We start from the raw sequence: 16,817 nt of genomic DNA on the forward strand, positions 1-16,817 counted from the left end.
AATATAATTTGAATCAGAAAATTCACAATCCGTCAATAACTTATAATACATCCAACCTAACAAGTCACCTGCAACATCACCACCGCTACGATGGTGTGTGTTAAAAGCCTACGACGACGCGCGAGCTGTGAATCCAGAGCCAGCTACAAAGGAACCCGCGGCGCTTGTACCTATTGACGAGGTGTTTGCTAAATTAAAGAAGTTTGACAGAAATGACCCAAGGGCTCAAGCCGCTAGCTTTTAAGCAGTGCTTGGTGGTGCAAATTAACCTGGCTACTACGGAGCAATAAGTGACTGCGTATTCAACCGAGTGTTTCATCACAGTCATGAAAGGGGCTAGATTTGCAACAGCTTTAGCTGTTCGCGCGTCGTCGTAGGCTTTTAACACAATAACACACCATCGTAGCGGTGGTGATGTTGCAGGTGACTTGTTAGGTTGGATGTATTATAAGTGGTTGCCCTTTTCCCTCGTGGAACTTCTGCTTTGCTTTTGTTACAAATAGCAAGCAAACTTTTTTCCTCTGAAACTATTCCCACTACCGACGCCATCTTTGTTTACATCCGCGCTGCTTCAGAAACGTACGTGGCTACGTCACAGCCACACGCTATCAGTCGCACCACAGTACTGGCAAAACGGGAGGAGCCTACAGTAAAAACAAACGCCCTTCACCTCAATTCACCCACACCGCATAATTCTTTTACCAAAAAATATATTATATTATCGCAGCTATTAATAACGTTATCGGGTTTATCGGGATGACGTCATAATTGCTGATATCGGCCCGATAATTATCGTGCATCCCTACTTAAAAGTACAGAGTTCGGTACCCAACCAGTATGTATTTACCAGTGCTTTGTAAAACCAGCATATTAATTTCACTACAGCCCTGTCTGTTTCCCATGGCATGATGACTATATAATGCAACAGTGCCAAAGGTTAGCATAGTTCTACAGTTAGCCTAACTAGAGATGGCAGCTTCTGTGAAAAACACAGCTTGCATAATTTGTCTTCCTGCGGTGGAATTTGGCCTCAGTTGTATTGATTATCACTGAGTCACTGGTGGCATGTCACTGTTTCCTGACGTTGTCTACATGTGTCTATGTACTCTGGATAACACGCCACTCGGGGTCCATTGCACTCAGAAATCTAAGTTTGTCAGATACTTTGTTTCATACCCGAATAGCCTAGTGTCAGTTTGAGGGCAAGATGAGATCCATGCCGGCCAGTCTCCACATTGGTTTTACCTTCTAAATTGAATCTGCAATATGGCCCACAACTACCTCAGATGAACAGGAAACGTATGTAGCGGCCCCACCAAGCCTCTCCCCCTCAACCCTCAAATGACCTGTTAGAGATTTACAACCAACATGGGAGCTTTAGTGGGGACTTCTTGACCCCTTTCAAGTGGTGGGAGAAAATGTTGTGTGTGTGTGTGGGGGGGGGGGGTGAAATATGGCCCACACAAAAACACCAAAGCTCTCTGTTACTGCAGATCCCAAAGACTCCAGCTGTGAGAGGGACAGAATGAGTTGTGATGGTGTAATGTAATGTAATACTGGACTCCAGCTGTGAGAGGGACAGAATGAGTTGTGATGGTGTAATGTAATGTAATACTGGACTCCAGCTGTGAGAGGGACAGAATGAGTTGTGATGGTGTAATGTAATGTAATACTGGACTCCAGCTGTGAGAGGGACCGAATGAGTTGTGATGGTGTAATGTAATGTAATACTGGACTCCAGCTGTGAGAGGGACAGAATGAGTTGTGATGGTGTAATGTAATACTGGACTCCAGCTGTGAGAGGGACAGAATGAGTTGTGATGGTGTAATGTAATGTAATACTGGACTCCAGCTGTGAGAGGGACAGAATGAGTTGTGATGGTGTAATGTAATGTAATACTGGACTCCAGCTGAGAGAGCGACAGAATGAGTTGTGATGGTGTAATGTAATGTAATACTGGACTCCAGCTGTGAGAGGGACAGAATGAGTTGTGATGGTGTAATGTAATGTAATACTGGACTCCAGCTGAGAGAGGGACAGAATGAGTTGTGATGGTGTAATGTAATGTAATACTGGACTCCAGCTGTGAGAGGGACAGAATGAGTTGTGATGGTGTAATGTAATGTAATACTGGACTCCAGCTGTGAGAGGGACCGAATGAGTTGTGATTAGGGATGGGTAGTACTTTCACATTTGAACCGATACCGGTACTGGTACCTGTGAATCGATACCGGTACCCAACGGTACCTTTTTTCTGTACTTTAGTCTCAAGAAATTTTATTTACCTACCTCAGTCGTGAAAAAAAAATAATCCAAACTTCAAATAACTACAATTTCGACAGTTTTCGGCTTGCCATTGCTCCGACTGCTTTGTTGTTGAATCAAGTCAAGTCCTAGGTAAGTCAGGGTTAGAAATTAACATTTTTTTTCAAGGGCTTTTTTTGCCCCCCTTAATTGCTTTTCGGGGGCTTTTTTTTGTATTTCGGGGGCACAACATTTTTATAATGAAAATTAACAAAGATTATAAAACATTGTTGACACTTTTTTTTACAGTCTTCGTCCCTATGTTTGATAACGTAATGTTAATGTCTCCATATATAGGGCTCTACGCTAACCTTTTTCCCAAGGAGCACATGTGCTCCTAAATAAAATGTTAATAAATAAAATCTAAATACAAATTTAGGAGCACACAGAAATTTAGGAGCACAGTGACAATTGTTCAAGTAACACACACACACACACACACACGATGTGTGACATCATGGCTTGGTTTCATGTTTTGAGGTACCTTCAATTATCTGTAAATAATACATACATACTCTATCTAAATAGATTACATATTATTGTCCCTGAGTGAGGGCAAGTTGTGTTGTTGTCTTGATATAATAACCGGTTGCCTCTGGATCAATGAATGTCTAATATTGAATAATATTATTAGATATTTTATTTTTAACATCCCTAATTCCAACAGTCAAGAGGCTTGTTTCAAATTGATGAAAAACCCCACACACGCAACGTTTGTGAGTATAGGCTCTGGCCAGATCGATCAATGAAATACGTTGCGCGCTCAGCGCTGTGGAATGAAGGAAATGCGCATCGGGATCGGATTTGGATGTTATTCTTTTGGAGTTGTGTTACAAATGGAATGGTCTTTCCCCGCCGAACACAAGTTACTTAACGTTACACAGCCAGGTCGCGCTATGCAGATGCTTAGCTTGCTAACGTTAAGATAGCAGTGTAATGCTTGATGAGAGCAGAGCGCCCTCTCTGTGTTCGCAGCACCTCTCAAGTGCCTGTAACACGCAGCGGGCCCCGCCTCCCTCCTCCTTGGAACAAACATTCCACCCAAAAACTGAATTTCAGTCCAGTTTCAATCTGAACTATTAACAGCGGAGCTGTTTTGTAATTCTTCACAATCACTCGTCTGTCTCGCACACTGCAAGTAAATGATTTCCGGCTCGCACACACACATATTATTAGGGGCAATACGAGGGAAATGCTCGCACTGTAGAGCATATATATAATTATATATATAATTAGTAAACTGTCGGGGGCTTTTTTTGCCCCCCTTAACTGATATTCGGGGGCATTTGGTCAATTTTCGAGGGCATTTTGCCCCAAGCCCCCGTTAATTTCGAACCCTGAGGTAAGCATATATTGTGCGTGTGAACGTTGACATGAAAAGAAAAAAGTGTACAAAAAATAATAATAATAATAATAATATATTTTCTCTCTCTCTCTCGGTATCTCACTTGAATCGATACTCGGTAGTACCGACGTGTTTCGGTTCGGTACCTCAAAAGAACCGAATTCGGTACCCATCCCTAGTTGTGATGGTGTAATAATGTATTACTGGACTCCAGCTGTGAGAGGGACAGAATGAGTTGTGATGGTGTAATAATGTATTACTGGACTCCAGCTGTGAGAGGGACAGAATGTGATGGTGTAATAATGCAATATAGTTTAATGGGACTACAGCCCCAGTCTAGCAGGAACCTTTAATCTGTTTTTCTCTGCAGGCCTTTCTTTTTGGGGGGGTTATAAAAGACTATTATCATATTAAAACACACACCTGACACCTCCCTCCCCTGCATGGAGGTATGACTCCTTCTCCCGAACATGTTCTGACAAGGCTGGAGACCGTGCTTCCATGCGGAATGTAGTCCTGTGTGTGTGTATATAATAGGCTTGGGCGATATTGAAATTCCCCTACTGATGATATTGCTTTAAGAAAAACAATGATGGCTATTATCGTGGCCACATGCACACTGCACGATACATAAACGGTAACATCGTCATATCGCTCAAGCTTAGTGTGTAAGATAAGATGAGATATAATATTATTTTATTGGTCCCCTTGGACAAATCGGGGCGTCATAGCAGCATGGGGGGGAGGGGAGGTACAGGTATGGGCATGGTAATAGTAGAAGACATAAATATAGGCAATACAAATAAACAAACTATATAATTAACTCTGAATATAAGAACATGAGCAAGTAAACGGTGTAATCAAAGGTGCAGATGAGGGTCTGTATGCCCCATCAGTTGTTAATTATACGTTACACTTACAATAAATATGGGCAATAAAGCACTTAGTATTTGAATATGTACTATGAGTAAGTAAAGTACTATGAGTAAGTAAAGTAACACTATGTGACTGAACGTGCTCCTCATCTTGGCTAGCTCCTCGTAGAGTGAGTGGGAGGGATTCTCCAGGATAGTGGCCAGCTTCCTTTTCAACCTCCTATCTGCCACCACCTCTAGTCTGACCAGTTCGACTCCCACCACAGAGCTAGCCTTCCTCACCAGCTTGTTCAGTTTGTTGGTGTCCCTTGAGTTGATGTAGCCCCCCCAGCATACAATGGCAAAGAAGAGGACGCTGGCTTCTACAGACTGGTAAAGCGACTGTAGCAGTCTATTGCACACCTTAAAGGACCTGATTCTCCTCGGGAAGAACAGCCTGCTCTGTCCCTTCCTATAGAGGGCCTCTGTGTTGTCCGACCAGTCTAATTTGTTCTTCAGGTGTACTTGTAATGAAGTCTACTTTCTATTACATAACCTCTTTGTCTCTATTGCTATGCGAGGGGAGGGGGTTAAAACTAGCATCACTGAGGCCAACTATGCACACCTTTTGCTATGATTCTATGCAATCAATAATTAATATAACTTACCCGTTGCTGTTTTAATAAGTTTCTTATAAATGTATGATGCTTTATTCCCTCTCTCTCTCTCTCTCTCTCTCTCTCTCTCTCTCGATCTCTCTCGATCTCTCTCTCGATCTCTCTCTCGATCTCTCCCTCCAGCCCAGTGTTTTGATAGTCAGCTATATTGAATCTGCAAAGGCGGCGGCCCAGTTTGGCTTCTACCAGCAGGCAGAATGGAAACCAGACGACTCCATGATTGCTGTGGCGGTGAGTACTCTTGTCTGTCTGTCTATCTTGTCTGTTTGTCACATACTCTCACTTCCTCTGTTCTTTCTGCTCTCTTCATGACACAAGATTATTTTTTGTTCATGAGGGCTCACACACAGGATGCACCAATACTGGTACTGGACACTGGGGCTGATACCAGCCTAAAAACAGGGTATTGATATCAGAGAATTTCCCCAAATAACATCTGATACCAAGAGCTCTGTGTAACATGCAAAGTTGGCACAATGAAATTACTAATGGTCTGGCTAAGTCTATGCTGTTCAGTACATTACTAATGGTCTGGCTAAGTCTATGCTGTTTAGTAAAAGTAGTGGATTTCTAATGGTCTGGCTAAGCCTATGCTGTTCAGTAGGCTTGGGCGGTATGACGGTATTACGGTATACCAGGATATTTCGAAATCCCGCCGGTATGATTCTCAATACCGTGACGTCACAGACTGCTATTACACTGACACAGAGTTGATTGTAGTGCACAGCACGCGCCAGCAGAGGGTTACGTAGCTATCGTTCCGGGAGCTAACGTTAGTAGTACTAGGCTGGTGCGGGCTAACTGGCTATCGTTCTGGGAGCTAACGTTAGTAGTACTAGGCTGGTGCGGGCTAACTGGCTATCGTTCTGGGAGCTAACGTTAGTAGTACTAGGCTGGTGCAGGCTAACTGGCTATCGTTCTGGGAGCTAACGTTAGTAGTACTAGGCTGGTGCTGGCTAACTGGCTATCATTCTGGGAGCTAACGTTAGTAGTACTAGGCTGGTGCTGGCTAACTGGCTATCGTTCTGGGAGCTAACGTTAGTAGTACTAGACTGGTGCGGGCTAACTGGCTATTGTTCTGGGAGCTAACGTTAGTAGTACTAGGCTGGTGCTGGCTAACTGGCTATCGTTCTGGGAGCTAACTAGTAGTACTAGGCTGGTGCGGGCTAACTGGCTATCGTTCTGGGAGCTAACGTTAGTAGTACTAGGCTGGTGCTGGCTAACTGGCGATCGTTCTGGGAGCTAACGTTGGTAGTACTAGGCTGGTGCGGGCTAACTGGCTATCGTTCCGTGATTTGTTTACTTGGTAACACGGGTTGCTAAGGAATTTAGGTTCGAGGTTGAAGAAAGTGCACTTTTAGGTTGAAAGAACGGCCCTAATGTCAACGTGTTTCAATATAAGCGTTATGTATGGTGATAAGTATATTGTTAGCTCCGCCCCTCCCGCTGATGAAAATGAAAGTCATACCGTCATAATACCATGATACCGCCCAAGCCTACTGTTCAGTAAAGGTAGTGGATTACTAATGGTCTGGCTAAGCCTATGCTGTTCAGTAAAGGTAGTGGATTACTAATAGTCTAATTTGATTAGATTGATGCTCTGTATGGGCCTCTACTAAAGGTCTAGGACTCAGTGACATCAGTACATCCCCAATATATACAGTTTAGACACACACACACACACACAGACACAGACACACACACACACACACACACACACACACATAAATGATACATGGGACACTCTGACAACTTGTTAACATAGCCTATAATTTTTTTCACTTTTTTTCCAATCTAGAAAGTCTGGTTAGAAGTATATTTCCGGGGGCTGCATGATACCCCCCTCTTTCTACTAGACTATTGGTGGTAATAAATTTGTTACTATCTGTGTCTGTGTGTGTGTGTTCCTGTGCCCATGTGTGTGTTGGCCTCCAGCAAGGCTGCGAGGGTGGAGTGGGTTCACCCTGTTTTGATTCATTCAGTATTTGGTTTTTCCCCTCTGCCCTCTCTGGGCTCCTGACAGGGGTGGGGTGAGTTCTCACCAGTATGTCGTTTAAAACTGAGTTGGAGTCTGTCCCCTGGAGAAGGGGCTCACAAGTGCTAAGCTGGCAACAAGAGCTTCAGTGAGGAATCTCTGATGGAAATCTGAATGGACTTCAGTCCTCGCACATGAGACTCAGAACTAGGCCGTGAGGACGGTGTAGCTAGTCGACTCTCAGGCTTTGCCGGGAAATACTAGATCTGTCATTAAAAGCACTCTGTGTTGTGCATCCAGGGAGAGACTTGGAAGCTGTTAACTCTTTGACTGCCACGCTGTTTTTCCATCTTTACTCCCTGGCGCCAGCGTTTTTGACCATTTTCACGATGTTTGCAGACCCATCGTATATTCTATATTATAGCTATGGAGACAATAGTATGGCTCATTTGACAGGCAATATTTATACTCCACAATGTTTATTTATACATACCTTCGTTCCTGCGCAATCCCAGGCTAAAACCCGTCCCATTTCAAAATAATCCAGTCTCGTTTTCTGGAACGCAAGATATGACGTGTGTTGTGCAGCATGCGCATTTTGTGCGGGTTGCCCGCCTGATGACTATATTATTTCCAGGTCAAAGGTAAACACGACCATATATAGAATGTTTCTATTCACAAAAGCCACCAAGGGAGGGACCTCACAAAAGCCACCAAGGGGGGGGTCCCTCCCAAGACTCGCTTTCCAACGCTGGGATCATTACAAAGGCATGTTTTATGATGGGGTTCGGTAAAATAGACGTTACCTTTGTCAGCAGGTCCACCAAAACCCTGTCCACTCTTGCTCCAAGTGTCTTGGATCAGAACAGGAACAATAAATATAACATTAGTTGGCCCTGGGGGCGGCTGGGTGGCGCAGCGGACATTGCACTCGTCACCAACGCAAGAGACACCGGGTTTGACTCCGGCTGTCAGCGTTGCCTCCGGCTTGGGCCAGCCCTCATACTAACTCAATTGGCAGAGTTAGCGGGTGGAAGTCGATGGTTGGTAATCTGGACATTGTGGACAGCGACTCCTACAGGTCGGTTGGGGACGCCTGCACAGCAGAGACAGGAAATGGCGGGGGTAGTGTGAGCCTCCCACACGTTACACCTCGCCAATGAGAGTCCGCGCTGGCAGGTGAAAAGATGTGACGGGCTGCCTCCTCGTGTACCGGAGGGGACATGTGATGCAAGGCTTCTATCCTCCCTACAACCGGCCAGTGGGGGGCATATGCAAGCAACGTTCAAGACAGGGGAGGGAAGAATTGGCACAGCGGAATTGGGATGGGAGAAACATTTAAAAATAGGAGAAAAAGCGGATAAAAAATAAAAAACATTAGTTGGCCCTGGCAGCGCCAGGGTAACGTTACATCCAGAATAGATAACGTTACATCCAAACAGCCTGTTTGAAAATACTAGAATCCAACATAGTCCTTATCATCCACAAGTGTGATCATATTGTCCTCTTCATAATAATCTCCAATAGTTTGCGGTAGGGGTGGACGGTATGGTCTAAAATTGATATCACGGTATAATTTGAAGCATAGACGGTAACGGTATATATCACGGTATCAGTGTTTCTGTTAGAATCATTTTTTTTGCCTGATAGGCAGGCTATATAAAGAATGACATCCTCAAGGCATGTAGATTTATAATATTTTAACTTAAAACTAGGCTACTTTTGCGTATAAAGTCATTATATTCCAAATAAAATAAGTCCCGAGTCGAGACTCCTGCTCCCATTGCAAACAGCGGGGCTGGATTTTGCTAGAAGCATATGTAGCTGCAGAGCCGCAGAGCGAATTGAATTGAATACGAATTGAGACAAAGGTGCCACTCATCCTCAGCTTTAAGAATTGACAATTGTGTCAACAAATTGACACATGTGTCAACAAATTGACACATGTGTCAACAAATTGACACACAAAATGGTGATGGGGGGGCGCTGTTTGACGGGCCTGTGACCAGACCTGAAAGAGCCCCTGGCTCTGCGGCTCTGCAGCTGCATGCTATTCGCAAATCCACTGCTGCAGCCGTCCTCCCGGCTCCCGCTGCTGCCGTCGTTATCATAACACTACACACATATCGTAATGTTTACAGCAAACTGTAGTTGATCACCAGGTATGTTTTATTAACGTAGAATAATTCATATAAGAAAAACGATAGGGACATCTCTTACCTTTCTCCACTGGTTAAAAATGCCAGGAACTGAAATTGAAACTTGCTGTGCGCCGCAGTGATATGTGTTTATTATGAAATGACAATTGCGTGTTGACACGCCCACTGCGCGAAGCCTCCTAAATAACTTTTTCCAGTTTGCACATATCTATTATCTATGACTAATTCTATCTATTTTTAGGGGCAAATGCGATTGAAATAGTCGCGCTGTGGTTACATGACGTCATTGCTATTTTAGAGCTGCTGTACCGGTTACACGGTATAGTCAAAATCCATACCGTAGAAGGCGTAGAGCAAATTAATACCGTTTATACCGTATACCGTTTATACCGTCCACCCCTAGTTTGCGGTCACCATTGCCGGTACCAGTTGCCTCTGGAGTGCTATCCCGGCGGCGACTATACCACGAGCGTTGAACAGAATATGTTACCTCCTCGGCCGGTTTGACTATAGTATTTTTATGATTTACCAGAAGTGCTGAGTCCAATGTAGTCTGGTGAAAACGCACGTTATCACCCATAAGTGTGATCGTTTTGTCCTATTCATAATAATCTCAAAGTTTGCGATCGCCATTGGTACCTCTCTACCACTGCTCGAGTGCTCTCAACGCCGGCGTGTGAGCCCCCCACACTAAACTAGCCCAGTTCAAAAGGAAGGCGATACTGCCAGTCTGCCACCTATCGGTCGTCATTTCAATTCCAATTCCCTCAGAGCTTCAGCTTCATCACACACCAAGGTCCGCCTGACTGTTTAGTATAATAATATCATAATAATATCAACCAAAAAAAAACAGAGTATACTCGTTTTTGGCGTTCGAGTTAAGAGCACTTAATATATTCGTACGCATCTGGCATGAATAGGGATGGGTATCGTTCGGATTTTATCGATACTACTACTCTTATCGATACTGCTTAACGGTTCGGTACTTTATCGATACTCTTATCGGTTCTTTTTGATTATTTTTTTGCAAGAAAAAAAGACAATTAATTAAGAACAGAATCGACATTGCTTTATTATTTATACAACTTTATAAATAAGTATTATAAATAAATATAATTTCTTCAGCAACAGCAGCAGCAATGTTCTTTTATATAACTTTATAAATAAATATAATAAATGAATATAATTTCTTCAGCAACAATGTTTTAAATGTGTCTGACTCTGAATTATAGACTTTTTTTTATAATAAACAACAAATGCAAAAGGCTAACAGAACTGTGACACTCGTTCACCCTATCCTCTGTCATCCTTCCTGCTAGGGAGAAAGGACTTTGGGTGGTGGAGGGAGGTAGAGGGAGGATGTGTGGTGGCCCTGGGCTCACTGGGCTGGGACATGGTGGCTGACGCCTCAGCTTGACGATCTATACAAAGTTTTTAGATTGTATTTGTAGCTAAACAATTATTTTGTTTATTAGCCTATTTGTAATAATTCGTTATTAGCCTAGGCAACTCCGTATCTTGGCTTACCGGCTGCAGTGGACGTGGATGCAGATGGAACACTGCGTGCAAGGCAGTCGAATACGCGCATTTCTGCACACTAATATCATGTTTTGCCAACAGATGTTTTGATAAATTGCTCGTATTGCCACCCTTACTGGCAAATGTTTTGTTGCACTTGTGGCAACGTGGGTTGTCGGCATCGACTCTTGTAAAGTATATCCATACTTTCGATCGCTTCGCTCTATCCGCCATCACGAGTGCATGCAGAGGCAGAGCTGTCTGTGTCGCACCAGCACGGAGACAGCACCTTCCTTAAGTTAAGAAGTACCCGTATGTGTATGACTATCGCGACTCGCGAGGAGTTTGTGTAATAATAATGGCTCGCTGCGGCTCGCTTCTCATGCAGAGACAGAGAGAGGAGAGATCGTTCGCAACTTTTAAATAATAATAATAATAATAATTTCTCTAGAGTATCGATAGCAGTACCGATGACGTCGGAGCTTATAAATACTCTGGTCTTTTCTAATATAGTACCGGTTCCCGTTTAGAACCGGGGTCCGGGGGTCATCCCTAGGCATGAATGCATGTATTTTATTTTGAGGATATGGAACTGCAATCTAGGCAATTTTGTCTGAGCAGTCTGGGAAGTCGTTGCCGTTTATTTTTATGATGGTCTCAATCAGGGGTTCTCAACCTTTCTGCTGCCAAGGCACCCCTGTGTTCAATACAATATTCCAGGGCACCCCTACATACGATAAAGACTTTTCCGGTCCTGTCTTTTTTGCTACAATGATGACAAAAGTGCTTGCTTTCAAAATAATGTTTATTTAAGAAACCGGGAAACACATTTGTGTGTATATGCAGGCTATATAATGCATTATTAACAGGTGTTTCAGGTCTAAATGGCTTAGTACTGTTGACATTACACTGCTTGTAGTAGTAAATCAAATAGCATATTTCTTTAAATAAAATTACAGAAAATTATCACTAAAGTGCCATCTGTTGCAGCTGCACTGTTCTCCATAAAAATAGCATATTTGGATAAGTTTGACCATTTCTCAAACTGAAAATCATGTATTTCTTTTAAATACAGAAACGGATCACCAACTTACCATTTCTCAAAAAATATAAATAAATACAGAAAATAAGCACTCGTTCACTCAGTGGATATTTCTAGCTCAATGCGAGGTCTGCTGCTGCTGGCTAATAATACGGTCAATACGCGGGGAGATCTTTGACAAGGCAACACGCATGTCATCCTCAAGGCTCAACTTGGCCCTATATTTTGTTTTCAGAGCTGTCATGGATGAAAAGCCAGCTTCACACAGATATGTGGTGCTGAATGGTATCAATATCTTTGGATTGTAATATCTAGTCCTATAAGCTCAACTAGTGATAATTTTCTGTAACCCAAAAATAATATATATTTTTTTGGAAACATCTCAAGGCACCCCTGGCAGCTCTCTGCGGCACCCTAGGGTGCCGCGGCACCCCTGTTGAGAACCGCTGAAATAAATGCTGGCGGTGGCAGCAGATCCCCCAAGGCAGCGAATGCTGCAGGTTGACTGTGACGGGTCTTGGAGTGTGAATGTTCTACCAGAGTAAAAGGCTGTGTTAACCACCTGAGACGCACTGCTGTGGTTCAACTCCTGTCTGAAGCTGAAGCCAGAGGCTGCAGTTCACACCATAACAACAACATGTTGTAATCTCCTGTCACTTTCACTGCCTTCGTCTCCTGGCGCACTTTGTACCCCTTTTTAATACCTGTTCCCATGGCAACAGGCTGAGCCAAGGCTATGAGTAGGAGTGAAAAAGCAAGCATTCACTGCCGTGTAAAGTAATTGTTCAATAAAACGACAATTCAAGTGGATTCTGATGTTTCAGTGCATCAGTCTTACATTTTGACTATGGTTTGGCTCCGTTTTGATAAATGTTCATACTTTTAAGAGTCCTAACACATTGACCGCCACAGCAGGGGGCGCCAATACCCCATTAATTGCCAGGTCTTTATTCAATGCATATAGTTTTAGAATGTGACATTTGCGAGTGCTTAAAATATATCTTATATTATATCTATCGGTCTAATAACGCTGTCGGGTCTCAGTGAGCTGCTTCTAGTCAACTTTGCCGAGATAGATTGTTTTTTCATTAGTACATTTCCATTTTATACCGTTTTGAATAGAGTATGGTTTGGGTGTTTTTCAGTAATTCCAGGAAAAGGCGAGAAAAATGCATTTGACTGTAATCCAGTCATCACGTTGTAATTTTTCGGCTGATTATCTAATCATCCTGAAATCAACGCTAGATTATCACTGTCTCCTCGTCCATACATGAAATGACTGTCGTAGCGGGGTGCTCCCCCCCACCCCCACCGCAGCCAACGGTAATAAGCACATACACCTACACACAGATCGCTTTGATCACGGTAGAAATAAATGTCAGATCAACGATCAAATTCATATATGATATTCTTACCTTGTATCTGATGTAATGCAAAAGAGATAATCTTATCACAATTCCAAATAATGCTTGTGGAGGTCCGCACCACACTACTGACTGTTTCACAATGACGGGCGGGCGGGCGGAGTTACTGATGCCATCGTTGTATAGAAGTGGCTCGCCTGAATATTTAAACCCCGCCCGCCCGGCTCAGATCGCCTCCTAAAAGACACAAGCTCATTTTCAATGAGATGCAATATCTCCGCCTGGCAGTAGAGGGCGGTGTTGACCGTCTGCCAGCTCAGACAGGGTCTGAAGACTATACCAGAGGCTGCGGCTATGAATTGTGAATAGATATAGCGAATAAACGATATAACGATCCCAAAAACTAGTAAACTCATTGTTGGTGCTATTCGATTGGCAGCCAATAACGAGTAAACTCGTTGTTGGCGGCCATTGTGTTAATAGGTATACAGTTGTCATGGGACTGATTTCAGTAAGCAATAAATAAATATGTACAATTTAATTTCACACCAAGGTTTTAAGTTCACAGTATTATGTTTATAAATTCATTAAATACAAATGCTGATTACCATTAATTATGATTCAGTTAAATATGGTCAGTTCGACTGCACATTGGGACTGGCTGAGATACATTCCAACAAGTTCCAAAATCTCATGATAACCTAAAGCATCATTTGCATTCTGATTATCACTGATACAGATAAAATAGACCGTAATAAAAGAGTGTGCAACACTTTCAATTCAGGAGAGAGATTTGAGAGATGTTTGTAAGTTTACTGTTCAAAAAGCTAAGAAAGGGATATTTCTATCGTTGGGGTTAACTTGTGGAACAATGCTGATACATTTAAGAATACGTAATTTGCTTCTGGTTTTTGTTTTTGAGGCTTAATTTGAATTAAAAAATAATATAGGACGTGCATATTATATAAGCATTATGCTTCAGCCTGTACCTTTTCAGTCACTGCCAAAATGAAAGACTGTCGACAGTCTGGAGTGATTGTGCATATTGTATTGTGTGTGATGACTAAAACTACTACTACAAAAAATAAATGAGCATTGCAGTATTTCAGTCCTCTAAATCACAGATTTAGGATCCATCCTACAGGCCGTGGACGGCTACAGTAGCTGTAGGAATGAATTGCCTTGTTCGGGTGGAAGAGTTTCACTCTGAAGGCCAAGCCACCCACTTAGCCAATTAGGTTACTAATTGGTTATTTGTGGAGGAAGTCTGCTCTGGCTGAGACTGAACGCCTAAACCCTGATCTCTAAAAACCCTCACCTCTCACCCCATTCCTGCAGGCTAGGCCCTGAGCTTTGTGTGTGTGTTCTACTAGGACAGACGTATAAATGGATTTAGCTACCTCAGCTATTCTCATGCTACGTTCACACTAATATGTTTTTGTTTTAAACTCGCAACAAAGCATAAAAGCTGCTCTATTGTACAACAGGGACTTCCAGCCACCCAGCAGAGCTGCTAATGTGAGAACAGGCAACACATATCCGAGGGGCACCAACTTTTTTTTACCCATAATGTTTTATAACTTTGATTTGCAACTGTTCTGTTTACATTTGATGTGTGTGAGAGAGAGATGGGGAGAGCGATAGAGCAAGACCTAGGCTAGAGTAACCTAGTAGCAGCCTAGTAGTATTGGAGTATGTTTGTTGGTGGCTTCTGAGTGTGTGTGTGTGAGAAAGATAGAGGTAGGTCTTAGGTTAAAGGGGAACTCCAACATTTTGGGAAATTAGCTTATTTAACATCTTCCCTGGAGTTAGACAAGAAGATACATACCTTTTTTGTCTCTGTGCGTGCATTTTAGCTTTGGGAATAGACGCTCCGTTAGCATAGCTTAGCTTCATCACTGGAAGTGAGGCAGGACAGTAGCCTTACAGTGCCTTACAGTGTATTGCAAGGTCTGACATTGACCAAATTTGATATGCATGACCTTGGTGGGCTCTAGGTCAACTCCTGAAAAGGGGGTCAATGTCAGACCTTGCAATCAAAAGTTAGGGGGCGCACTGAAATTATGGCAAGGGTTATTAGCCCCCTAACTTTTGATTGCAAAGTCTGACATTGACCCCCTTTTCAGGAGTTGACCTAGAGCCCACCAAGGTCATGCATATCAAGTTTGGTCAATGTCAGACCTTGCAATACACTGTAAGGCACTGTAAGGCTACTGTCCTGCCTCACTTCCAGTGATATATTATATATATATATATATATATATATTTTTTTTTTTATTTTTTTTTTGTAAGTCGACCAATAGTCGACTAACGGCAAATTTTGGCCAATCCTAGTCGACCATCCAAATCCTTAGTCGGGGACAGCCCTAGTTGATAGCGTCATAACGACTAAATAAAAACCTATTCTGTCACGGCGAATGTCTTGGGGCCCTTTCTCACTTACCTATTCGTTTCTATTCCGTTCCGTTCTAGCCCGTTCCGAGATCTAATGCGAACTTCCCCCCTCCCTCTACATTTACATTTACATTTAGTCATTTAGCTGACGCTTTTATCCAAAGCGACTTACAAGGTATAACTATCAGCTGAGTAACAATGTTCATCAAAGTGTTGCGTGTTACAGTGTTCGTTTATTAGGACAAGTGCATGACGGTAAGGTTAGTCGGGGTTAGATTTTTTTTTATTTTTTTATTTTTTTTTAATCATTTCAGATAATGGTTGAAGAAGTGAGTCTTTAGTCGACGGCGAAAGATTGGACGGGATTCGGCTGTCCTAACTGGTATGGGTAGTTCATTCCACCATTGTGGGGCAAGGACTGAGAATAGGCGGCTTCTCTTTGATGACCCTCCGGGAGCTTGGATAGGAGTAGATCTGAGGCGGCCAGAAGATGCAGAGCGTAGGGGTCTTGAGGGTGTGTAGTTAGAGACCATTGACCGGAGGTAGGCGGGAGCGGTTCCCTTTGCCGCACGGTATGCTAGGTCGAGGGCCTTGAAGCGGATACGTGCAGCAATGGGGAGCCAGTGCAGGTCCCTAAGAAGTGGGGTGACATGGGCCGACTTTGGTAGGTTTGAGATCAGGCGGGCCGCTGCGTTTTGAATGAGTTGAAGAGGCTTGGTGGCAGTGGCCGGGAGGCCAGCTAGCAGTGCGTTGCAGTAGTCGAGGCGGGAGATGACTGTTGATTGGACGAGGAGTTGGGTGGCTTCTTTTGTCAGGAATGGGCGTATCCTTCTGACGTTGCTCAGGAGGAATCTGCAGGTTCTGGTTGTCGCTGCGATGTGAGCAGAGAAGTTCAACTGGTCGTCGAGGACAACACCAAGGTTCTTGGCGGTCGGGGACGCGGTCACAGCTGCATTCTCGACTGTGATGGAGAGGTCGGTCAGGGGGGAGGATTTGGCCGGCAGGTGGAGCAATTCTGTTTTGCTTAGGTTCAGTTTGAGGTGGTTGGTCGTCATCCAGGCGGAGATGTCGGACAGACAGGCCGAGATCCGCTCAGAGACGTGGATATCTGAGGGAGGGAAGGAGAGGAAGAGTTGAGTATCATCGGCATAACAATGATATGAGAAGCCATGAGACGTGATAAT

At 43.5% G+C, this 16,817-nt stretch overlaps 1 protein-coding gene across 1 annotated transcript in view; it reads left to right on the forward strand.

The window, feature by feature from the left end:
* ric1 (RIC1 homolog, RAB6A GEF complex partner 1) overlaps window positions 1-16,817 on the forward strand; it is a 146,757-nt gene that overhangs the window by 31,002 nt on the left and 98,938 nt on the right. The window contains exon 2 of the mRNA XM_084324223.1: window positions 5,305-5,412. Within this exon, the coding sequence (XP_084180349.1) occupies window positions 5,305-5,412 (108 nt within the window). The remainder of the gene's footprint in view (window positions 1-5,304; window positions 5,413-16,817) is intronic.

Source organism: Notolepis coatsorum (genome assembly GCF_963971535.1).
Source record: "Notolepis coatsorum genome assembly, chromosome: 11".
NCBI classification, from domain to species: Eukaryota; Metazoa; Chordata; class Actinopteri; order Aulopiformes; family Paralepididae; genus Notolepis; species Notolepis coatsorum.